The sequence below is a fragment of the Orcinus orca genome, chromosome 14 (genome assembly GCF_937001465.1).
Source record: "Orcinus orca chromosome 14, mOrcOrc1.1, whole genome shotgun sequence".
Classification (NCBI taxonomy): domain Eukaryota; kingdom Metazoa; phylum Chordata; class Mammalia; order Artiodactyla; family Delphinidae; genus Orcinus; species Orcinus orca.
This window is the reverse complement of record NC_064572.1, coordinates 26,733,985-26,760,657: the sequence shown is the minus strand read 5'-3', so window position 1 is coordinate 26,760,657 and position 26,673 is coordinate 26,733,985. Positions and strand designations below refer to the sequence as shown.

Here is a 26,673-nt window from a genome sequence, read left to right as displayed (position 1 = left end):
CCTTTATTTCTTGGACATTAAACAAGTATTAAACATAATTATTCTAGATTCTTGTGTTTGAAAATTCTGATATCTGTAATCTTTAGGGATCTATTTCTATTGTTTATTCTTTCTGCTAGGTTTTGTTCATGGTACCCTGTTTCTTTGCCCAGTTTTGTGTGTTTGACCATGTATTTGAAAAATTATTTATGGGGATGATTTGACAAAGCCTTCCTTTCCTTTTTTCATATATGAATCAGGATAAAAGGTAAATAAAAGCTCAACATATAAGTGAGCAGAAATGCTTGCTATCTTAATCTTGTTTATTAGACTGTTGAAGTTATACATGAATATATATTCACTAAAGTGTAGAGAGTTCAAATTTCCTTGTTTATCCACTTCATGAGTAATTCATTAAAAGATTATAAATATTTTTAGGTAATTTTTTTCCAGTGAAATATTTAATCAGTCTCTTGTGAGATATCACAGATTGTTTAATGTTATCCAGTTTTGTAATTCTTAACAGTAAAAATGTGCGTGATTTTAATAGTTATTCTTAGCTCTGTAAACTTAGTTCTTTCCAGTAATTTTATTTATTTAATTATTGGACTGGGGGTGGAATTTCAGTTATATATTAATTGAGATGTAAAAAATTATCTACAGAGGGAATGTCGGTTGGTATCATGACCAGTTTGATTTCCAGATAGTTGGTACTGTAAGAACTATGTATTATTTCCTTATTAAATAATTGTCTGAAACTTCCTGAAGGAAGCAGGCAAGGGACACCAGAAATGTGAACTCATCAAAGAGAGAATCCAAACGGAAAAGATTCAGATTCCAGTAGTATAGCGTCATATTGTTTTTGAGCTATTATATCAAATATAGGACTTGAGATAGTTATGTTTGTTCAGTGGCTCTCAACTCTTGACTTCATGCTGTAATCCTTTGGAGAGTTTTTAGTAATATGTGTTGTTGCCTAGGCTCACTCCTAGGCAACTCCAAAATGCAGCCAGGGTTAAGAACCACCGCTTCAGTAGACCAGTTTGAGGAGGAATTTAACAAACTAGTATTGAGCAGTTGTTTTTAAACTGTTGATGTGTTCCTTTGAAATGTCACAGCAGCTGCTTCCTGAAGGAGGCAGACTGGGCAATGTTAAACCCTTCTTTAGCCAGAACAGTTTGTCTGTTTTATATGCTAGGATTCCATTTAATGTTTATTTTGTTAAGAGTATCCTTGATTTAGAATTTTTTTATTAACCTTGGCTCATCTGGCTCTGAGATAAGATGGTTGTTAGATTCTACTTAGTTTTCCAGTAATGTGACAGACTAGATAACTTGAAAACCCTTTTGAATCAAAACACCTTTTAGGGCTTCCCTGGTGACGCAGTGGTTGAGAGTCCGCCTGCCAATGCAGGGCATGCGGGTTCGTGCCCTGGTCTGGGAGGATCCTGCATACCGCAGAGCGGCTGGGCCTGTGGGCCATGGCCGCTGAGCCTGCGCGTCCGGACCTGTGCTCCGCAGCGGGAGAGGCCACAACAGTGAGAGGCCCGCGTACTGCAAAAAACAAAAACAAACAAAAAACCCAAAACACCTTTTAAATAATATAGATTAGTTTGCCAGCAAGTAAAGGGAATTCCGCAGGGCAAAAATCTGAAAACCATACCTTTTAGTTTGAACTGACTCTGGAGCTGCTCTGAAAAAATTTGCCAATCTAGGTAATGTATTAATTAGCTTATTTTGCTAAACAAATCACCCCAAAACTTAGTGGCTTATTAATACAATGACCTATTTAGCTAATATCTCTGTGGTTCAGTGATTTGGGCTGGGCTTAGCTGGGCAGTTTTTTTTTTTTTTTTTTTTTTTTTTTGGGCTGCGTTGGGCCTTTGTTGCTGAGCGTGGGCTTTCTCTAATTGTGGCAAGTGGGGACTACTCTTTGTTGCGGTGCGTGAGCTTCTCGTTGTGGTGGCTTCTCTTGTTGTAGAGCACAGGCTCTAGGAGTGCAGGCTTCAGTAGTTGTGGCACGTGGGCTCAGTAGTTGTGGCTCGTGGGCTTAGTTGCTCTGCAGTGTGTGGATCTTCCCGGACCAGGGCTCGAACCCGTGTCCTCTGCATTGGCAGGCAGATTTCTTAACCACTGCGCCACCAGAGAAGTCCCTGGGCAATTCTCATCTTAGCTGAACTCAGTTAATCAGCCGATGATCTGGGTAGGGGCTGGGTAGTCTGTGGGGACCTTAGCTGGGTCAGCTTGTCTCTGCTTCAGATTATATATCATCCTTCAAATGCTAACTCTGGGTTATTCTAATGATGGTAGAGCAGAGTTCCAAAAGAGAGAGGGAAAGAGTACAAAGCCACTGGTGAGGCATAGGCTCAGATCTGATGCACTGTCATTTCTGCTGCATTCTGTTCAAAGCAAGCCACAGGTCAGAGACCAGTTTTAAGACATGGAGAAATAGATTCACCATCTGGTGGGAACACCTGCAGAAGTCATATTGTAAGGATAATGGGTACAGGGAAAAGAATAACGGGTCCTTTTTTTTTTTTTTTTTGGGGGGGTGGGTACGCGGGCCTCTCACTGTTGTGGCCTCTCCCATTGCGGAGCGCAGGCTCAGCGGCCATGGCTCACGGGCCTAGCCGCTCCGCGGTATGTGGGATCTTCCCGGACTGGGGCACGAACCTGTGTCCCCTGCATCGGCAGGCGGACTCTCAACCACTGTGCCACCAGGGAAGCCCCTTGGGTCCTTTTCATAAACAGTATACCACAGATGGCAAAGGAGTTTGGAAAAGAAGATGAGACCTAAGAACTGGTAGAGGCAGTAGTGAGGCCTGTGAAACCATCTCCTCCCAGTAAAGCTGCCTCATGGGAAGAGTTCACAATGCAATATTCTCTTGCTAGTTTAAGGAGACTTTTCTGGCCGTGGCCTATTTTCTGGTTTGGATCTCCCCTCAGAATTTGTAACCACAGGACTGCCCTAAAGTAGGTTTGGGGCTTGTCAGAGTAGTCCTGGGTTGGTGTATATGTATTATATTTCACAATATATTAAGGGTTTTAAATGAAGTAACTGGCTGGCTGTTTTGAAAAACAGAACTAGAAATGGTATAAAACATAGTCATTAAAAGTTTAAATTCAGTGGATAGTTGAAACAGCAGGTTGGACACACTGCTAAAGAGAAAAATAATGACTTGAAAGATAGATCCAAGGAAATTACAAGGGGTATGGATATTAAAGAGAAGTTAAAAGACTTGTTGGGTATGTTGGGAAGATAAAACGTTTGTCTAATATTATCAAGAAGAGAATTGAATAAATGGGAGAGAGACAGTATTTGCAGAAATAACACTTAAGAATTTGTCAGACTTGATTGAAGCCATAAAACCTGAGATTGAGGAACACAAGATCTGAGCTGGATAATCACCTTTAACCCATTCCTAAACATACAGTAGTGAAGCATCAGAAGGAGTTGGATAGGTTCACTGCTTAGTGGGTTTTCTTTAGCTTCGGTTCTGTAATTTCTTAGGTTTGCTTCCACTCTGCAATCTCTAGAGGAGTCTGAGTGTGTATACATAAGGATAAATTTCTTTTGAAGAAAGGAAACATTGTTTTTTTGAAGAAAGGAAACATTGTTTTATCATGCAGTTTTATATATACCAATCTTCTGCCCAGTTCTTATCTTAAAACTTTTGAGTGATGCCCAGATGGTGGGCCCTCATAGACCACAGAGCGCTAAGCTAGAACCTGACAGAGGGAAGGAGGCTGGGAAGCTTTCTTGGACAGCATAGTTAGATGATGCCTCTAGTGCTAAATCATATATTGTAAGGGATTCCAGTATATAGCTGGGCCTTTTAAAATTTGGACATTTGTGGGAATTTTCTGGAATATGCTTTATGCAGCCTGCCTGTGTGGTACAGAATTCATTCAGTATAGAGTAAGGCTATTAAATATTTTGTACAGAAAAATTAAAAACTATAATGGTTTTATTAACTTACTTTTGAAGACAAAAATTATATCAGTAATATTTGCTATGCTTTTCTGAATGTAAATTGTTTGAAAGGTAACATTAAGTCTGAGGTTTTCTATCATTTTACTCTAGGCAGCACACTTCTGCTTTTGTTCCTTCATCAGGACGAATTTATTCTTTTGGACTTGGTGGTAATGGACAGCTAGGAACTGGTTCAACAAGCAACAGAAAAAGTCCTTTCACTGTGAAAGGAAATTGGTTCCCTTATAATGGACAGTGTCCACCAGATTTTGGTAAGTTCTTTTACATTAAAGCTTTGCTGCACATACTAAAATTATTGTTAAAATGTTGCTCTTAAAAGATGAACTTTTCTATGTTTTAAATGAAAGAATCACGACATACATTGTTTAGTGAAAATAGCAAGATACAGAATACTGTATATGGTTGCTTAGTTTGTTTATATATATATGCATAAGGAAACCCAGGATAAATAAAATAATGAAAGTAGGTTGGGCATATGGGAACTGAATGGTGACTAGATACCAGTGGGAGGGAAGTGTTTTTGTTTTTTATTTTTGATTACGGTAAAATACATATAATACAAAGTTTATGAACTTAACTATTTTTAAGTGCACAGTCAGTAGTGTTAAGTACATTCACATTGTTGTGTAACTACCGCCAGAGCGTTTTTGTCTTGCAAAACTGAAACTCTGTGTTCATGAAACAACAATTCTCCATTCACTCTTCCCACTAGCTGGCAACCATTCTGCATTCTGTCTCTGTGAATTTGACTTAGCTCTAAATATCTCATAAGTGGAATCATACAGTATTTTTTTTTTTGTGATTGGCTTGTTTTATAAACTTAGCATAATGTCCTTAAGGTTCATCCATGTTACAGCATGTGTGTATAGACCACATTTTGTTTATCTGTGAGTTGCTGATGGACATTTGGATTGTTTCCACCTTTTGACTACTGTGAATAACGCTGCTATAAACATGGGTGTATAAATATCTCTTCTTCAAGACCCTGCTTTCAATTCTTTGGGGTATATACGAGACTTTAAAATTATATAACATTTTCTATTTATCTGAAATTTGAACATATGAATATATTACCTGTTCGAAATATTAAAATTTGCTTTTATATCCCTACTGCTTTAGCCAAATCTATATTTTTGTTTTCTGTTACTCTTTTAATAGATCTGGTTATCTTTTCAATGATCCTAACTTACTACTTAAAGAATTTGAAATGTTCAGATGCTGTTTTCTCATTCACTTCTTTGACATGCTGCAACCAAAATGTACTTTTTAAAATATTTCCTTTACCATCCTAAACTACACCTCAGAATTGTTTTTTTCATTTATTTTATCTATGTTTGATTGTCTTTGGGATATTTCTCTGAGTTGTGGGACTTGAGTCAAGACTATTCGGTGATGAACCTACTATGAAGGTTGACATTTGAAAAGGTCCATCACTTTTTATTATGAATTACCTTTGAAGATACTTTTTTTTTTCGTAACTAAAAGGATATCTCTGTTATACTTTTATTTAACAAACGTCAGGATATGATACTATTTTTTTCTTGTTTTGTTTGATTTTGTGTTAGAATATGGCTTTGCTTTCTTCCAATCACTCTTAGGTTTGGAACCTGCATTTATTTTAGTAGTATTGTTCTTTTTCTTATGTCCTTAGGAGCATGTTGGTGTTTCATCATATCAGTTTCTTCCACAAGGCACCATTAATAACCTAACAAAGAGATTTGTAATTTAAAGCAGCATGGATATTGTAAGGAATCATGTATTTCTGTTATACAGTTTAGTCACTTAGAGATGCATTTTGTTGCCTTTGAAACTGCATACCTTAAGATTATTTACATTAAAGTGGGAAAGGAAATGGAGTTATAAAAGCAGTCATTTTTGCTACAATTTAGTTTCATTAAAAAATTGTTTATTCACAGTAGCCAAAAGGCATAAACAACTCATGTCCATCAACAGATGAATGGATAGAAAAGTATGGTATATACATGTGATTGAATATTAGCCATATAGAGGAATGAAATTTTGGTACATGCCACAGCATGGAAGAACCTTGAAAACGTGCTAAGTGAAAGAAGCCTGACCCAAAAGGATAAATATTGTATGACTCCTCTTGTATGAGGTACCTAGAACAAATTTATAGAGACAGAGAGAACACTGGTTTCCAGGGTCTGGAGGGAGGGAAGAATGAGGAGTTGTTTAATGGGTACAGATTTTCTGTTTGGGATGATAAAATGTACTGGAGGTGAATAATGGTGTTAGTTGCACAACACTGTGAATTTGCTTGATGCCATGAATTAACACTTTAAAATGGTTAAAACAGTAAATTTTCTGTTATGTATATCTTACCACTATTTTATATATATAATATATATAATGGCTGATAATTATTTTGTACTATACTAAAGCTGTGTAGGATAGGAACTAATTAAATGTGAATTTAATTTACTCAGCCCCTCTAGAAGTTAAGTCCGTGGCCCCCCACCATAAATCAATCACATTGTTAGCATAAACTATCTGGTATGGCCTCGAGGCCACAGGTAAAAACAGACACTCTTTTTTTTTTTTTCACACACGCACACACACACACTGTATTTTATTTTTACAAGAGATAAATAAACTGACACCAAGCATTGTAAATGGATGACCACAACAAAAGCAACAATGATTGCAATTACCAAACACGAAACACACTCATACTATGTCATAATATTGACATTCAGTCCAGTAATCCTCCACTGTATCAGGTCCTTTACTTTGCAGTGAAAATTGATTTGTATATTTTTTGCCTCTGAGCCCTTGTGGGATTTATTTTATTTTATTTTTTTAAATTATTATTATTATTTTTATTCAAACAGAAAGTCAAAAAATTATAATCATCCTCATCAGTTCACACAGTCCCATGTAATTAATTTTTTTTTCATCTTGATCTTTTGTTAGCACTTTTATGAATTCATCAGTTTTCAGTTAGAGTTCTGAAAATGCTTATTCATTCAGTTCATCAGTATGGTCAGTTACCAGAAACCTGTACTTGTCAGAGTCTTTTCCATGAATTCCTTGAAGATGAAACCCTTTTATAGGAACATTTTTGCAAAGCATCAGAGTACACCCAGAACTGTCTGTAAATGACAAAAGACTTAAAAATGACCACGGTTAAAGATTTGATGAAAGTTCATAATAAGGCAATTGACAAGGAAATTTAGTTATTTCTGAGATATACATTTTAAAGTAATAACTAGAATTATGACTTATAACATTATACCAGAACATATAAGATTTTTAGACATTTCATGTAATGTCTGAAACATTTATATTAACATATTTCCATACAAATAACCCAAAGAAAGTTTAGTATTAGTTGTTTTTTTGTTTGTTTGTTTGTTTTTTTATACTGCAGGTTCTTACTAGTCATCAATTTTATACACATCAGTGTATACATGTCATTCCCAATCGCCCAATTCAGCACACCACCATCCACATCCCACTGCAGTTTCCCCCCCTTGGTGTCCATACATTTGTTCTCTACATCTGTGTCTCAACTTCTGCCCTGCAAACTGGTTCATCTGTACCATTTTTCTAGGTTCCACATACATGCGTTAATATACGATATTTATTTTTCTCTTTCTGACTTACTTCACTCTGTATGACAGTCTCTAGGTCCATCCACGTCTCAATGACTTAATTTCTTAATGACTCAATTTCGTTACTTTTTATGGCTGAGTAATATTCCATTGTATATATGTACCACAACTTCTTTATCCATTCATCTGTCGATGGGCATTTAAGTTGCTTCCATGACCTGGCTATTGTAAAGAGTGCTGCAATGAACATTTGGGTGCATGTGTCTTTTTGAATTATGGTTTTCTCTGGATATATGCCCAGTAGTGGGATTGATGGATCATACGGTAATTCTATTTTTAGTTTTTTAAGGAACCTCCATACTGTTCTCCATAGTGGCTATATCAATTTACATTCCCACCAACAGTGCAAGAGGGTTCCCTTTTCTTCACACCCTCTCCAGCATTTGTTGTTTGTAGATTTTCTGATGATGCCCATTCTAACTGGTGTGAAGTGATACCTCATTGTAGTTTTGATTTGCATTTCTCTAATAATTAGTGATGTTGAGCAGCTTTTCATGTGCTTCTTGGCCATCTGTATGTCTTCTTTGGAGAAATGTCTATTGAGGTCTTCTGCCCATTTTTGGATTGGGTTGTTTGTTTCTTTAATATTGAGCTGCATGAGCTGTTTATATATTTTGGGGATTAGTCCTTTGTCCATTGATTCGTTTGCAAATATTTTCTCCCATTCTGAGGGTTGTCTTTTCGTCTTGTTTAAGTTCCTTTGCTGTGCAAAAGCTTTGAAGTTTCATTAGGTCCCATTTGTTTATTTTTGTTTTTATTTCCATTACTCTAGGAGGTGGATCAAAAAAGATCTTGCTGTGGTTTATGTCAAAGAGTGTTCTTTCTGTGTTTTCCTCCAAGAGTTCTATAGTGTCCGGTCTTACATTTAGGTCTCTAATCCATTTTGAGTTTATTTTTGTGTATGGTGTTAGGGAATGTTCTAATTTCATTCTTTTACATGTAGCTGTCCAGTTTTCCCAGCACCACTTATTGAAGAGACTGTCTTTTCTCCATTGTATATCTTTGCCTCCTTTGTCATAGATTAGTTGACCATAGGTGCGTGGGTTTATCTCTGGGCTTTCTATCTTGTTCCATTGATCTATGTTTCTGTTTTTGTGCCAGTACCATATTGTCTTGATTACTGTAGCTTTGTAGTATAGTCTGAAGTCAGGGAGTCTGATTCCTCCAGCTCTGTTTTTTTCCCTCAAGACTGCTTTGGCTATTCGGGGTCTATAAAAAGACACTCTTAACAGGATATTCCCAAGACTTTGAGACTCTATCCTTGGAACTAGGCAAAGGGCAAACCTTTCTTTTATTATTATTTTTTTTATTATTATTATTTTTTTGCGGTACGCAGGCCTCTCACTGTTGTGGCCTCTCCCGTTGCAGAGCACAGGCTCCGGACGCGCAGGCTCAGCCGCCATGGCTCACGGGCCCAGCCGCTCCATGGCATGTGGGATCCTCCTGGACCGGGGCACGAACCCGTGTCCCCTGCATCGGCAGGTGGACTCTCAGCCACTGCGCCACCAGGGAAGCCCCAAACCTTTCTTTAGAATGTGTATAGTATTAGTGTATAGGACAACTGTATTAGTTTGCTAGGGCTGCTATAATAAAATATCACAAACTCAGTTTCTTGAACAATACAAATTTATTGACTCAGTTGTGAAGGCTAGAAGTCCAAGATCAAGGTGTTGGCAGTGTTGCTTCCTTCTGAGGGCTATAAGAGAGAATCTGTTCCATATGTCTTTCCTAGCTTTTGGTGGTTTGCTGGCAATCTTTGGTATTCCTTGGCTAGTAGATCTCTGCCTTCATCCTGCCATGGCATTGTCTCTATGTGCCTGTCTGTGTCCACATTTCGCCCTTTTATTTTGTACTGGTGGTCCACCCTACTCAAATATGACTTCAACTTATGTAATTACATCTGTAGTGACCCTATTTCTGAAGAAGGTCATTTTGTACTGGTGGTACATTTTGTACTGGTGGTCCACCCTATTCAAATATGACTTCAACTTATGTAATTACATCTGTAGTGACCCTATTTCTGAAGAAGGTCACTTTCTGAGGGTACTAGGGATTAGGACTTCAACATATGAATTTTGGGGGAGCACAATTCATCACATGACGACGTCCTAGACCTGACAAGTTTTAATCTTCTACTGCACCAGAGACATCATAAGCATTGGCTCCATAAGTACAACCAACTTTATTCTTTAAGATGACTTGTCGTATCTAATTCAATAGCCATTGTTCTTAATATGACATTTCAGGTAAGTTCTTGGTTACATAATTGATTTGCTCAATCAGTTATGAAAGAAGTACAAACTAGTGGGAAGGGGAACATATTCTTACTGAACCCATGCAGATAGCAACATTACTGTTAAAAGAACAGAAACCTATTAAATTTGAATTATTATTGAATTCTGGGGATCAGCAAGAATCAGATAAAATGTTTTTAATTGACATAACATTATATTTGTTTCATGTATATAGGATAACAATTTGATATTTGTATATATTGCAAATGATCACCACGATAAGTCAAGTTAACATCTGTCACCATCGTTAAAAATTTTTTTTCTTCTTATGAAACTAAGATTTACTCTCAGCAACTTCCTAATTTGCAGTACAGTATTATTAACTGTAGTCACCATACTGAACATTTCAGTCCCATGATTTAGTTATTTTATAACTGGAATTTTGTGCCTTTTGACCTCCTTTATCCATTTTGCCTGGCCCCCATCCCCAGGCACCTCTGGCAACCATTAATCTGTTCTCCGTATCTATGAGTTTGGTTTCAGTTTGTTGTTGTTGTTTGTTTTTTAGATTCCACATGTAAGTGAGATCATACAGTATTTGTCTTTCTCTTTCTGACTTATTTCACTTAGCATAATGCCCTCTAGGAATCATGTGTGTTGTCACAAATGGCAAGATTTCCTTCTTTTTTATGGCTAAGAATATTCCATTGTATGTATATTTGTATGTATGTGTATATATGCATGTGTGTATGTATACACTTACACACACACACACACACTCACACACACACACCATGTTTTCTTTATCCATTCATCCATCAGTGAAAACTTAGGTTGCTTCCATACCTTGGCTATTGTAAATAATGCTAAAATGAACATGGTGGTGCATACATCTTTTCAAATTAGTGTTTTTGTTTTACCCAGAAGTGGAATTGCTGGATCATATGGTAGTTCTGTTTCTAATTTTTTGAAGAACCCCCATACTGTTTCCATAGTGGCTGCACCAATTTATACTCCCACTAACAGTGCAGGAGGGTTCTGTTTTCTCTACATCTTCACCAACACTTGTTATTTCTTGTCTTTTTGTTAATAACCAGTCTAACAACTGTGAGTTGATATCTCATTGTGATTTGCATTTCCCTGATGATTAATGATGTTGAGCATCTTTTCATGTGCCTGTAGGCCATCTGTATGTCTTGTTTGGAAAAATGTCTATTCAGCTCTTCTGCCTATTTTTTTAAACCAGGCTGTTTGTTTTTTGATGTTGAGTTATATGAGCTGTTTATATATTTTGGATATTAACCCCTTATCAGTCATATCATTTGCAAATATTTTCTGCCAATCAGTAGGTTGTCTTTTTGTTTTGTCAGTGATCTCCTTTGCTGTGCAAAAGCTTTTAAGTCTAATTAGGTCCCATTTGTTTATTTTTGCTTTTGTTTCGTTTGCCTTAGGAGACAGATCCAAAAAACTATTACTACGATTTATGTCAAAGAGTGATCTGCCTGTTTTCCTCTAGGAGTTTTATGGTTTCAGGTCTTACATTTTGGTCTTCAATCCATGTTGATGGTTTCCTTTGCTGTGCAGAAGCTTTTTAGTGTGATGTAGTCCTACTTGTTTATTTTTGCTTTTGATACTTTTACTTTTGGTGCTAAATCCAAAAAATCATCCTCAAGACTGATGTCAGGGAGCTTACTGCCTATGTTTTCTTCTAGGAGTTTTATGATTTAGGTCATATATTCAAGTCTTTAGTCCATTTTGAGTTAGTTTTTTTTAAAATAAATTTATTTTTATTATCGTTTTTGGCTGCATCAGGTCTTCGTTGCTGTGCGGGCTTTCTCTAGTTGTGGCAAGCGGGGCTACTCTTCGTTGTGGTGCGCGGGCTTCTCATTGCAGTGGCTTCTCTTGTTGCGGAGCACGGGCTCTAGGTGCGCGGGCTTCAGTAGTTGTGGCTTGCAGGCTCTAGAGTGCAGGCTCAGTAGTTGTGGCACACGGGCTTAGTTGCTCCGCAGCATGTGGGATCTTCCTGGACCAGGGCTTGAACCCGTGTCCCCTGCATTGGCAGGCATATTCTTTACCACTGTACTACCAGGGAAGCTCTTGAGTTGGTTTTTGTGTATGGTGTAAGATAGTGGTCCAGTTTCATTCTTTTGTATGTGGCTGTCCAATTTTCTCAGCACTATTCATTGAAAAGACTGTCCTTTTCCCACTCTGTATTCTTAGCTTCTTTGTCTTAAATAAATTGATCATATATGCATTGGTTTATTTCTGGGCTCTGTATTCTATGTCTGTTTTTAATGCTGATACCATACTGTTTTGATTACTGTAGTGTTGTGATATAGTTCAACCCTGCCCTCACTCTTGATTGTCTCTCAAATCTTTGTTAATGTCCAAACAGTCTATATTATTTTAAGTGGCTCTCAGTTGAGAATGTGCCAAGACCTGTCAGTATCCCAAAGGGGAGAATTTCAGCAATACCTAAATTCAAGCTGATTGAGGCCAGACCCTCAGGCAGTAGCTTTTAAGTATGCAAATGTATATCTGTCCTGTGGGACTGCAAGAGAAAGTCACACTGCTGCCAGAACTAGGCAACCTAGAGGTGTCCCTTGGGTGGCAGCTGTGAAAATCAGGGCACCAGCTAAGGGTACAAGCTCCTTTCCAGGAGATACTGGCAAGTTAACGCAAGGTAGAGGGAGAGCACAAAGATGGCATCCACCAGCTTTCGTCCCCAAAGATCACCTCAGTAGGTTGCTAGAGGTGTAGAAACCTTAGGCCAAAGCTCCAGGACAAGCATATAGGCCTTTTTCGCAGAAAACTGGGCTATGTTTCTGTTTGTTGTTTGTGCTGTGCACTGGGGGTGGTAGCCAACCAAAAACTGTCTCTCCAGTTGTTACAGTCCCGTGGGACCCAGGATACAAGCCCAGCTGTCCACCAGAACCAGGCAATCAAGGGGCATCAGTTAGGTGGCAGCCACAAAAATGGGGACACCAGATGGGAATACGAGGTCCCCTATGGAAGAAATGGATGTTCTGGAGTGCAGCAGAGGGATGTTGCAAAGATAAGGCCCTCCTTCTGAGATCTCTGAGAGGATTACAACAGGCCCTTTGATGTGGGCTTAATTAGAAGCCTGCCTCTTAGGCCAAAGTTGTATTAGGTAAACTAATAATCCTCTTCTACAGAAAGATTGGGCACCTCAGTCTGTTGCCTCTTACTGTGCCCTGGGGTGGTAGTCAGTTAAGAACTCTTTGTCCATTGGTTTTAGTCCTGTGGGACCCTTGAGCATAATCCCCCGCTGGCCCCCAGAGTCAGGTGATCTAGAGGTGTGCCCTGAATGGCAGCTGCAAAAATCAGGGCCTTAGAAAAGGATATAAGCTCCTTTCCGGGAGATACTGGCAAGCTGAAGGGAGAAGAGAAATGTGTTTCAACATTTCGTTTAAGCGTACCAAAGCAGAGTTTACAAAATTGATGTGAATTAGATTACTTTAGAAGAAGGAGAAATGACTCCCTATAAGGGAGATCCAGAAAACAGAAAATTAAAGCAAAGTTAAACATTATGGATCTTGGATTGTCAGTTTCATAAAACTGCTTATCAGCTTAAAAAAATATATGAGAAATCCTAATGTAGTCCACTGGTGTCTTTTGAAAGTTCTCTAAGCCACGTCTCCTCAGAAGCCTGTACCCAAGTATCTATTCTTTGATGTATAAGTGGTTTCAAATAACAGGTACAGTCCTTTTCACAGGGCTCTGAGACTATCCTTCTTTGTTGAAAGTACAAACTCTGGCCTGTAGCTTATAGGAAGGCCTTCAGACAAGCATCAGAATAAAACAAAAACTAGTCAATAGATGAAAGAGGCTTAAAATGACTATGGCTTATTTATTATTGATAATTGTCAAGTGGAAAGATATGACGAGGGTTCATAATAAGAATAAATACAGTTGACAAGGAAATTTGGTTGTTTCTGTGACATGGAGAACACATTAGAGGCATGTTTTGGAGATACTGTGGTTTGGTTCCAGAATACCACAATAAAGTGAGTCAGATAAAATTTTTGGTTTCTTGGTGCATGTAAAAGTTATGTTTATACTATTCTGTAGCCTGTTAAGTGTGCAGTAGCATTATTTCTTTAAAAAATGTACATATTATATCTTAATTAAAAATACTTTATTACTAAAAAATGCTAACAATCATCTGACAACACAAATCATCAATTACCACAAATCAGCAATTTGTAAAAACCACAATATCTCTGAAGCACAATAAAGCGAGTTATGCCTGTATTCCAAAAAGGTTTTTAAACAAGAATGTTTCTAAAGATGATGATTAAGCCTATTCTCAAAGAAGTCAGTGATTCCTTACATCTGATTTATGAATATGAATGAGTATAACCTTTTACAGTTGAAAAAAATCTTGAGATATAATATGATAATCCTGAGACCTAATGTACCAGGAATAACACCAAGAATATCAAGTAAAGAGATTCAGTAAGTCAGGGATCAAGTTTAGACATCTATATTTTTATAAAACGCCATTTGAAAATCACTGGCCTAGAAGATGATAGATGTGAATAAAATAAAGTTTCAATAATAACTGAAATTGGGGGAACGAAACCTGAAATTAGGACAGACAGCACTGTACCGCCAGAACTCTTATAAATACAGGAAAACTTGACAGAACTATTTCATAAGAGTTTTGAATAATGTTTCCCTTCATATTTAAACATATGGTTAAGCAAGGACATTGGTGAATCTCCATGGACTTCTCATAAAACACTTTTTGAAATATATTAATTTTTGAAATTTTTATATTACCATAAAATTAGAAATTTTTATAGTAATTACATTTTTGAAATATCTTTATTAATTTAGAGAGGTGAAATATTTATATTAATTTTACCATATAAATTTAACCTAGGGAAGGTTAAGTGTCTTCTGATTTGACAACTCTTCCCATGCAACCTTTAGAATAGTAACACAACAAATAAACTTAATTATTTCTAGCATCTCTACTTATATGTTGAAAGGACAAATCATTTTGATTCTCCATAGCCTCTCTGGGAAATCTCAAAGATATTTTCACTAACACATAGAAAGTATCTTGGAAGTTTTATTTTCCTAAGTTTAGGATCTGATTCGGCGAAGTGTGTTAGTTTGCTAGGGCTGCCATAACAAAATACCACAGACTGGGTGGCTTAAACAGCAGAAATTTATTTTCTCACAGTTCCGGAAGCTAGAAGTCTAAGATCACTCTGTCAGCAGGTTTGGTTTCTTCTGAAGCCTTGGCTTGCAAATGGCTACCTTCTTGCTGTGTCCTCATGTGACCTTTTCTCTGTGTGTGTGCGTGTGTTGCTGGTGTCTCTTCCTGTTATTATAAGGACAGCAGGCATATTGGATTAGGGCCCCACCCTAACAGCCTCATTTTACCTTAATCACCTCTCTAAAGGTCCGATCTCCAAATACAGTCATATTCCGAGGTACTGAGGATTACAGCTTCAACATATGAATTTGGGGGTGGGGGTGGACACAATTCAGCCCATAACAGGAAGACAAAAATCAAAAAAGTTGTGAGGGGAGATTGGAACACTTTATTAAAAGATGTAACCTTTGATGCTTGAGAAATAATACTTGGTTACCTATTTTACTGAAGTGACAATAAAGCATTTCAAAATAAATGTAAATGGTAATATGATTGAAAAGAACTTTAGCTTATTCATAAGTGAGGAGTCTTTGTTCTTTTTTTTCCACTTAAATAATGAAAAACAAATAAAATCAACATCAAGTATAGAAAATTATTCTAGTAAAACACAGAATTTTTGCTCTTTGGCAGATTACACAAAAGTAAAAAACTAACATAGGTGAAGGCATGGGAGCACACCCTTCAAAATTGAGTGAACTTTGCTAAGATTTTAACATATTGTATAACTTATTTCAGAATCAAGTATAAACCAAGGAAAATAAAAGTCACTTACCATGTTGTGTCTTGAGTTATGTTCTTCCGTATTGTGGAACCAGCTGATAGTTGCTCAAGGACAGTGGTATTGTGTCATAGGGTTCATGAGGTTAGAATGACTTTCATGTTAGTACTGTTATCTGTGTTAACATGCAGTGCCTTTGTTCTTGTTCACTTTCAGATAAGTCTATGAGTATTTTTTAAATTTCTTAATTTTCAATTCTGATGTGTTATGTATTAGTGCTTTTAAGCCCTTTGGGGTCCTGAATAAGTCCTAAGAGTGTAAAGGGATTCAGGGATCATCAAAAAACTACTTCTTTTCCTTGTATGTCAAAGGCACATACATAGTTGTATCTCTGTCAGTATTGCTCCTAAATAGAAGTACACTTTACAGAATTGTAAATAGCTCAAACACATCATTTAGGTAGATAAGTTTCTGAAGAGTGCCCTAATCAAGACTCAGTAAATGGCGGGGGTGTGGGGGGGGAGAGTGCATGGGCAGGGGAGCCTATTTCAAAATTTTCTGTTTTTCCTGACAGTGTATTTTGTAGAGAATAAGGAGGTGAACTAGCCCTCCTAGATATGACAACATATACTATAAAACTGTAACAGTTAAATCAGATTATTCGTATACGTATAGACTTTTTTTTGTGTTTTTTAGTTTATTATTTGGCTACGCTGGGTCTTCATTACTGCCTGCGGGCTTTCTCTAGTTGCGGTGAGTGGGGGCTACTCTTTGTTGTGGTGCGCGGGCTTCTCGTTGCGGTGGCTTCTCCTGTTGCGGAGCATGGGCTCTAGGTGCGTGGGCTTCAGTAGTTGTGGCATGTGGGCTCAGTAGTTGTGGCTCGCGGACTGTAGAGTGCAGCCTCAGTAGTTGTGGTGCACGGGCTTAGTTGCTCTGTGGCATGTGGGATCTTCCCAGACCAGGAGCCCGTGTCCCCTGCATTGGCAGGGGGATTCTTGACCACTGCACCACCAGGGAGGTCCCTAGACATTTAGATTATTATAGCTTAGTGGAAATCCGGGGGTGGGAGGGGAATCCATGTATTGCCATTATTGTTGGATTGGCCAAAAAGTTCGTTCGGTTTCCCGTAAGCTGGCTCTAGTAGCGCTTAGTTGTCTTTTACTTCATTTGAAACAATTTTGTTAGATTGTATTATGACAGCTATCATATCAGTGTGCGTTAAAAAAAGACATCAAAATTGGTGAATTTTTGTGTAGCCATCTTAATACGGAAGATGGAAGAAAAAAAGTAACTTTTTTGGCATATTATGCTTTATTATTTCAAGAAGGGTAAAAATGCAACTGAAATGCAAAGAAAAGATTTGTGCAGTATATGGAGAAGGTGCTGGGACTGATCGAACGTGTCAAAAGTGGTTTGTGAAGTTTTGTGCTGGAGATTTCTTGCTGGACGATGCTCCACGGTCCGGTAGACCAGTTGAAGTTGATAGCGGTAAAATTGAGACATTAATTGAGAACAGTCAACGTTATACCATGCAGGAGATAGCCAACATACTCAAAATATCCAAATCAAGCATCAAAAATCATTTGCACCAACTTGGTTATGTTAATCGCTTTGGTGTTTGGGTTCCACGTAAGTTAACTGAAAAAAAACCTTCTTGACCGTATTTCTGCCTGCAATTCTGTCCTTAAGCATGATGAAAACATTCCATTTTTCAAACAAATTGTGATGGGTGATGAAAAATGGACACTGTACAATAATGTGGAACAGAAGAGATCGTGGGGCAAGCGAAATGAAACCACCACCAACCACACCAAAGGCCGGTCTTCAAAGAAGGGATGTTGTGTATATGGTAGGATTGGAAGGGAGTCCTCTATTATGAGCTCCTTCTGGAAAACCAAACGATTAATTCCAGCAAGTACTGCTCCCAGTTAGACCAACTGAAAGCAGCACTTGACGAAAAGTGTCCGGAATTAGTCAACAGAAAACGCATAATCTTCCTTCAGGATAATGCACATGTTTCTTTGATGACCAGGCAAAAACTGTTACAGCTTGGCTGGGAAGTTCTGATTCATCCGCCATATTCACCAGACATTGCACCTTCGGATTTCCATTTATTTCGGTCTTTACAAAATTCTTTTAATGGAAAATATTTCAATTCCCTGGAAGACTGTAAATGGCACCTGGAACAGTTCTTTGATCAAAAAGATAAAAGGTTTTGGGAAGACGGAATTATGAAGTTGCCTGAAAAATGGCAGAAGATAGTGGAACAAAATGGTGAATATGTTGTTAAATAAAGTTCTTGGTGAAAATGAAAAATGTGTCTTTTATTTTTACTTAGAAACCGAAGGAACTTTTTGGCCAACCCAATATATAGGTTATGTTCAAACTCCAGTTGATTGGCAGTGGCTCTTGGAGTTATAGGAAGGACTGTACAAAGTGGAAGTTATGAGAAGGACTTTGAGAACACTTTTGGGATGGAGGAGAGTGCCAAAGTTTTTTAGTGTAGCGTGTTATAGGTAGAAGAGGTGTAGTGTCTCTTCATAACTTTAAAATAGGGCATCACTAATACGTGGAGAAGGGGAAAGAATTATTCAACACATGAAAATTGGGAGGAAAATGTCAGTTTAGACCCTAACCTAACAGTATAAACTAAAATAAATTATAGATGGATTAAAGTTAAATGTAAAAGAGTTCTTAAGACAAGAAAATAATTCTATAATTTGAGGATGGGAAAAAGCTTTCTCACCATTATGGCAGTGAAAGTCACCATTAAGAAAGAGGGCCAACTTCGCTGGTGGTCCAGTGGCTAAGACTCCATGCTTCCAGCACAGGGGGCCCGGGTTCAATCCCTGGTCAGGGAACTAGATCCCACATGCTGCAGCGAAGATCCTGTGTGCTGCAACTAAGACCCAATGCAGCCAAATAAATAAATATTTTTTATAAAGAAACCCACTTCCTCTTTAAAAAAAAAAAGGAGATAAATACATTTGATTTAATAGAAAAAGAAACTTGTGAGTCAAAATTAAATAATTATTTAGAAAAAATGTTTGTAATGAATATAACCTGAGGTTAGTAGCCTGAATATCCAAAGTGCTCATACATATTGGTGTGAAAAACAGTAAGACACCTAATAAATGAATAAGACAAATATTTAGACGTGTAATAGATAAAGGAAGTTAACGGAAATTCCCATTGAGGAAATCCATGTTACTAAGAAACATGTAAATATTATAATCAAATAAATGCAAATTCAAAAAGCCAGACGATAGTAAATAAATGGAAAAGAACAGCATTAGTCTTTCCTATTACAGGTTAATGAACTATGTGGTAGATAGGGGGAAGCTAATGGTCCAACCACAAGATGAGGAAGTAATATTAGTGTATCATTTTTCAACCCACAATGAATTAATGGTCTAAGCATTGGGCATCAATGGTTACTAACGTCACAAAAAGGAACCCAGCTATACGTTATGTGCTTACTGATGGAAGAACAGCCCCTTCCACCACCATGTAATAGTTTTGTCAAAATAATTGACTGATTGGGGCTTCCCTGGTGGCACAGTGGTTGAGAATCTGCCTGCTAATGCAGGGGACACAGGTTCGAGCCCCGGTCTGGGAGGATCCCACATGCCGCAGAGCAACTAGGCCCGTGAGCCACAACTACTGAGCCTGTGCGTCTGGAGCCTGTGCTCCTCAACAAGAGAGGCCGCGATAGTGAGAGGCCCGCGCACCGCGATGAAGATTGGCCCCCGCTTGCCACAACTAGAGAAAAGCCCTCGCACAGAAATGAAGACCCAACACAGCAAAAATAAATTAATTAATTAATAAACTCCTACCCCCAACATCTTCTTAAAAAAAAATTGACTAATTAATCTAATTAAATCCTCTCTAGATCCAACTACCAATTTACAGGAAATACAGAAGACTGAGAGAAATGTTAGGAGAATCCTTGAGGATATAATCAGCAAAATCCAATCTGCAGGAAGCTGTGTAGGACAAATGACTAGGTTTCACAGACTTTTTTACAGTAGTAATTAAAAGGAAAATAATTTTTGGTGCCCTACTCACAGCCCCCAGAAACCCATTCATGTACTATAGATTAGTCATCATTTACTTGATGATTATTTAAAGAAGGCAGAATCACCTTTTAGGAACAAACGAATAACATTCTGCTCAATCTTTTGAGGAAGTGCATGACTTCATGTAGACTTGTGAGGATGACGTAGAGAAAAGATTTTAAGTTGAATGATTGGTTTATTTAATATTTTAGATTTACCCTTTTAATCTGTTCTTAAAAATTTTTGGCCATAGAGCAGTCTTGTTGTGGAAAATTTGGTCATATTAATGTTCTGATCTCTGAAGCTCTTATTATTATCTAAGCTAGATAATTTTTTATATTACATATTCATATTAAATATTTACTGAGTTCTTTTACAAATAAAACATTGTGCTTGGTAGTAGGGAGTGATCAAGAAAATTAAGATGTGGTCCCTTCCTTAAGAATTTATAATTCTGTAGCAGTGGTGGTCACAAATAATACAAGGTGAAGAACTAGTCAACTGGGCTTCCCTAGTGGCACAGTGGTTAAGAATCCACCTGCCAATGCAGGGGACACGGGTTCAAGCCCTGGTCTGGGAAGATCCCACATGCTGCGGAGTATCTAAACCAGTGCACCACAACTGCTGAGCCCACGCTCTGTAGAGTCCACAAGCCACAACTACTGAGCCTGTGTGCCACAACTACTGAAGCCCGTGCACCTAGAGCCTGTGTTCCACTGCAATGAGAAGCCTGCGCACCGCAGTGAAGAGTAGCCCCTGCTCCCCGCAACTAGAGAAAGCCCACGCATAGCAACGAAGACCCAACGCAGCCAAAAATAAATAAATTTGTATTAAAAAAAAAAGAATTAGTCAACTAAAGAGTGAGGGGTCAGCAGTAGGAACACAGAAATGGATTATATTTGGAAATAACTGGCCTTAAGTTACATTGTGTAGCTATGGTGTTTTGGTATGTGATACTTCTAAATACTAGGCTAGCGGTATTTTTGATAATAGATACTCTTTCCATTTTGAGGTACAGGAGAGGAGAAAAAGGAAGAGGCTTTGAATGTCTTTTTAAAAAGGCACTTTACTGAAACGAAATTGAGTTTATAGTGAGGTGGATGGACCTAGAGTCTGTCATACAGAGTGAAGTAAGTCAGAAAGAGAAAAACAAATACCGTATGCTAACACATATATATGGAATCTAAAAAAAAAAAAGGTTCTGAAGAACCTAGGGGCAGGACAGGAATAAAGACACAGACGTAGAGAATGGACTTGAGGACACTGGGAGGGGGAAGGGTAAGCTGGGACGAAGTGAGAGAGTGGCATTGACATATATATACTACCAAATGTAAAATAGATACCTAGTGGGAAGCAGCTGCATCTCACAGGGCGATCAGCTCCATGCTTTGTGACCTCCTAGAGGGGTGGGATAGGGAAGGGTGGGAGGGAGACGCAAGTGGGAGAGGATATGGGGATATATGTATACATATAGCTGATTCACTTTGTTATACAGCAGAAACTAACACAACATTGTAAAGCAATTATATGGCAATAAAGATGTTAAAAAAAAAAGAAACAAACTTTTAAAGAAAAATAAACATCACAATAAAACACAAAACTTGAAAAAAAGGCGCTTTATTGTTCCTTCTTTACTTCTACTAAATTTGCGTATTAACTTTTTTGTTTTTGGACCTGATTTGGGTGTTACTGATAAATAGTTGTTAACAAAGAGCTATGTGTGTCATCTTTCTTTTGTACAGCTATATTGAAAGAGAAAATAATTTTACATTATGAATTTTGCATTACTCAGGAAGATTTAACATTTACTTGTTTGTTGTCATTCTTTTTAAAAGTAAATATTCCTTTTTTTTTGGCTGTACCCTGCAAGGCTTATGGGATCTTAGTTGCCCAACCAGGGATTGAACCCAGGCCACAAGCAGTGAAAACGCCAAGTCCTAACCACTGGACCACCAGGGAATTCCCCAAAATGAATATTCTTAATTTTTATTTTCTTCTGAGCTATCTTCTATACCTTTCATTCAAATTTTACACCATCTTCAGTTTAAAATATATTGAGATAATAAAGATCTAGACTAGAAACTGCCATTTTTTGGTGAGCAGGTCAAAAGAAAGACTTGTAAAACTTATCAAATGCTTGTTGTGCTTGTGGGATCATTAACATTTGTCACTTGGTCAGTCTCATCTCCATAGCAGTCAGACCATTCCCAGTCATTTTGTATCATTGAGCCCATGATTGGGAGGTCTCATTAAGTTAGATGATTAAGAGAAAGTGCAGTAGCATATTTGATGCTCTGAAAAATGCATATAAATCTTGAATGTTTTATATTTTATTTTTATTACAGATTCTGAAGAATATTTCTGTGTAAAAAGAATTTTCTCAGGTGGAGATCAAAGCTTTTCACATTACTCTAATCCCCAGGTAATAGTAATCATATAAATAATTACTAAGCTCAGATAATTTAGAAGTTGTTTTTAAACCCGTATTAATGTTCTTTATATGTTACAAAGTAATTGCCTTAATTTTTTTTCCTCAAGTCTACAAAATTTTTCAGATCCATTTGATAAGTTGGTTTTTTTGGATAAGTTTTTTTTTAATTTATTTCTTTATTTATTTTTGGCTGCTTTGGGGCTTTGTTGCTGCACATGGGCTTTCTCTAGTTGCAGCGAGTGGGGCTACTCTTCATTGTGGTGCACAGGCTTCTCATTGCGTTGGCTTCTCTTTGTTGCAGAGCATGGGCTCTAGGTGCGCGGGCTTCAATATTTGTGGCTTGTGGGCTCTAGAGCACAGTCTCAGTAGTTGTGGCACACGGGCTTAGTTGCTCCGCAGCATGTGGGATCTTCCCGGACCAGGGCTCAAGACTGTGTGCCCTGCATTGGCAGGCGGATTCCTAACCACTGCGCCACCAGGGAAGTCCCCATTTGATAAGTTTTTGTTCCAGGTGTTTAGTAGAGATTAACTTCCAAATACATAGTGGAGGTGTGTCTTGGTTTATATATAATATCTCTTCCCTCTGACTCATCTGCTTATTTTAAAATTTAGAACTGTGGGCCACCAGATGACTTTAGATATCCTGATCCTTCGAAGCAGATATGGACTGTGAATGAAGCTCTAATTCAAAAATGGCTGAGCTACCCCTCTGGAAGATTTCCTGTAGAGATAGCCAAGTAAGAAAAATATTTTATCTACACAAAGTCTTAACTTCATGGTAGAGGAACCTGTACTTAGGAGTTTTTATTTAAATAAATATTTCATTAAATTATCATTTACAGAATGGTTTATATACAAAAGTTTAATTGTCTAGAATTTCTGTAATAGTGGATATTTTAGGAGATCTCATGTAGATGTTTATAAGTTACAATTCTTTCATATACATAATGATATATTAAATGATAACTTAAAATATTAAATATAGCCACTTTAGGATTGGGTTTGCAAAAATGTTCCTTCTAGCTTCATAGTGGTCACTGTCTTTTAACTTCTTTATTCCATGGAAGAGTTGAGTATTTCTTCTTTCTTGAATATTTTTCTTGAAGATGGACTTGTTTAGTACTTAAAGTTTTTGTTGTTGTTGTTGAAGGTAGTGTAGGTATTTGGGATGAGGGGCTATAGCTGATCAGCTGTTTTTTTAATTCGAAATTATTTTCCCAAACTAAAATTTTTCTTAAAAGCCTGAAGTGTAGTCTTCAGAAAAATAACATTCCAGATTAGATTTACCATCATATGGAATTAAGAAAGTTAAATGTGCATGTTTATATAAAAAAATTTTTTACATAACAAAAAAAAATTTTTTAGGAACATCAGATTTATTTGATGAATCAGAGGACAGTAGTAATGTTTGAGAGAGTAATAAAGAGATAAACAGTAATACCTTTATCAAGATTTACTTAATCTTTAGTAATTTATAGAATTCTGATTTATTTTGAATGTTGGTTGGAGGAATGCTCTGTAGCATTAAATACTACATTTTATTTTTTATTAAATAATAAAGGTGATGTGGATTTTATCCACATAAAAAATAAATAAAAGGTGATTTTATTTTTTATTAAAAAATAAAGGGGATGAATGGATAAAGAAGATGTGGCACTATATACAATGGAATATTACTCAGCCATAAAAAGGAACAAAATTGAGTTATTTGTAGTGAGGTGGATGGACCTAGAGTCTGTCATACAGAGTGAAGTAAGTCAGAAAGAGAAGAATACCGTATGCTAATGTATATACGCGGAATCTAAAAAATAAAATAAAATAAAGGGTACGGATGAACCTAGTTGCAGGGCAGGAATAAAGAGATAGACATACAGAATGGACTTGAGGACATGGGGTGGGAGGGGGAAGCTGGGGTGAAGTGAGAGTAGCATTGACATATATACGCTACCGAATGTAAAATAGTTGGCTGGTGGGAAGCAGCAGCAGCATAGCACAGGGAGATTGGCTTGGTGCTTTGCAATGACCTAGAGGGGTGGAATAGGGAGGATGGGAGGGAGGCTTAAGAGGGAGGGATTATGGGGACATGTGTATGCATATGGCTGATTCGCTTTGTTGTGCAACAGAAACTAAGACAGTATTGTGAAGCAATTATACTCCAATTAAGATCTAAAAAAAAAAAACCACCAAAGGTGAACAATTAGATTTCTCATTTTGTGATTTTGTGATTTTTAAATTTCTTTTTAGTGAAATAGATGGAACGTTTTCTTCGTCTGGTTGTCTAAATGGAAGTTTTTTAGCTGTTAGGTGAGTGACAATTCTTTGGTATACCAAATTTTTCAAATTTATTATATTAAATAATGTCATTAAAAAGAAGTGAAAAAATTTTAAAGTTGCATTTTATTATTTTCTCTCTCTCTCTCTCTCTCTCTTTTTTAAATAGCAATGATGATCACTATAGAACAGGCACCAGATTTTCAGGGGTTGATATGAATGCTGCTAGGCTTTTATTCCACAAACTTATACAATCTGATCATCCTCAGATATCTCAGCAGGTTTGTTTTTAAAGCATTTTATATTTGTATTATGTAGCCTGTTGAGTTTTTTATTCCATGTTTTTTTATATGTTTGTGACCTAATTAACTTTACAGTTTCATACACTTTATTGAGATGTCTGTATAATTTTATTTAATATACTAATGTAAGAATTAAAATAGGGTATTATTTTAAACTGTTTGTAATTTAGCTGTCAAATATCTGTAAATCTTTCCGGATGTTCAGAGCAGACTCTTAATTACTTAATATTACCATGTTGGTTAAGTCTGTATAACTATAGATGTAGAGTTTAAATTGAGATATAAATAAAAATCTTGTATGCAAGATTTTTAAAATTCTCTTAGCACTGCTTAGGCATTAATTTTCATTGTGCTCCAAAGTGCATTCATTAATTCATTGTAAGATGGTTTCTTTTTTTTTTTTTTTCCCTTCACCGTTTCACGTTTGCTGTAGTATAAGGTTTTCTTTTTCTTTCTTTTTTTGGAATATGCATTCATTTTAAATGAAGTAGGTTTTACTTTTTGTCAAAATATAGGTGGCAGCGAGCTTGGAAAAGAATCTTATTCCTAAACTGACTAGCTCCTTACCTGATGTTGAAGCATTGAGATTTTATCTTACTCTACCAGAATGTCCCCTGATGAGTGATTCCAACAATTTCACCACAATAGCAATTCCCTTTGGTACAGCTCTTGTGAACCTAGAAAAGGCACCACTGAAAGTACTTGGTAAGAATTTTAATACTCTTTTTTTTTTTTTACAACCTTTTCTCTTTAAATGAAAATGCTCATAACTTCTTTGCTGTTTGAAATTTTGCTACCCTGCTTATTTTGACATTGTCTTAAGGTGAGATAAACCTGTTTTTCAGTTTGTTGCTTTTTGCTAGTCATCTGATGCTAGTTGTTAGAGTTGGAGGCAAAGCATGTTAAATATTAAAATTTTAATCAAGCACAACAGCAGAGACAGTATCGGGAAAGATAAAAACTGTTTTTGGTATTCGCCTTCCTCATCCCCTCCAGAGTCATCTTACTGTTAAAGAAGTAAAGGAGGAGGAGCAATTAAAACTGAACAAACATGGGTATTAAATCCTCCTTGAACTTTATTAACCCTTTGCCTTGTATTTCCCTCACTTGCTAATTTTCTGATGTCTGTGCATGTAGGTGAGATTCCACTGTTTATTTGATCTTATTCCTCTGGGTTTTTGGCCTAAACTTTCCTCACTTTAATTTTTCTAATTGTATAATTTCATCTCTATCTGCTGACCATTATAGTTTGCCTGCTACATTTAGTAGCAGTGCTTTCCTTCTTAATAGTATTTGTTAGGTATGTGAATCTGAGATACATAAGAGTAATAAAATCAGTACAAGAAGTTTTAGACTGAGGGTGAGCAGAGGAAGCAACAAGCAAGGGGTAGAATCCTGGAATCTGAGGGAATTAGCCAGTGGTTAGAAGAGTGAAGCAGGGACTCAAAAGCATATTGCTTCCATGTTGTCAGAAGTTTTTGTATTCCCTTCTGTCTGCTGCATAAGATTGTCATATTTGTAGTTAATAACTACAAATAGTGAACGTGGGGAAGGACAGACATGGTATACTTTACATTGTTCAGTTTCTGTATTTGATTTTCAGGAGTACCTTGCATTTTTAGGATGGTGCTTCACAATATTTCAACTTTATGTTACGTAAGTTGAAAGATAAAAGTTGGAGAGATCTTTAAATATTGGAGCAATACAGTTTTAAAAGTGTTTTGTTTAAAAATTAAAATCCTAATTTCCAAAGCACTTATTTTAACAAGTGGTTTTAGTACTAGGTATTAAGTTTTTAATGTAGCTTAGGAAACCAAGAATGTAAATTCAATAGACCTTTCTAACTTTATTTTTGCTTTTG

At 37.0% G+C, this 26,673-nt stretch overlaps 1 protein-coding gene across 10 annotated transcripts in view; it reads left to right on the top strand.

Moving 5' to 3' along the window:
- Positions 1-26,673, top strand: part of HERC4 (HECT and RLD domain containing E3 ubiquitin protein ligase 4) — a 233,937-nt gene that overhangs the window by 157,053 nt on the left and 50,211 nt on the right. For 9 of the 10 annotated variants that reach the window (XR_007471390.1, XR_004477446.2, XM_049697176.1 and 6 more), the window contains 6 exons: positions 4,063-4,223; positions 22,154-22,230; positions 22,852-22,976; positions 24,484-24,543; positions 24,680-24,791; positions 25,328-25,517. Coding sequence is in view for 7 of the 10 variants with exons in the window: in XM_049697176.1 (XP_049553133.1) it covers positions 4,063-4,223; positions 22,154-22,230; positions 22,852-22,976; positions 24,484-24,543; positions 24,680-24,791; positions 25,328-25,517 (725 nt within the window). In the remaining 3 variants the exon portion in view is untranslated. Of the gene's footprint in view, positions 1-4,062; positions 4,224-22,153; positions 22,231-22,851; positions 22,977-24,483; positions 24,544-24,679; positions 24,792-25,327; positions 25,518-26,673 lie in introns of those variants that run through there. The other variant, XR_004477447.2, reaches the window with a different exon arrangement.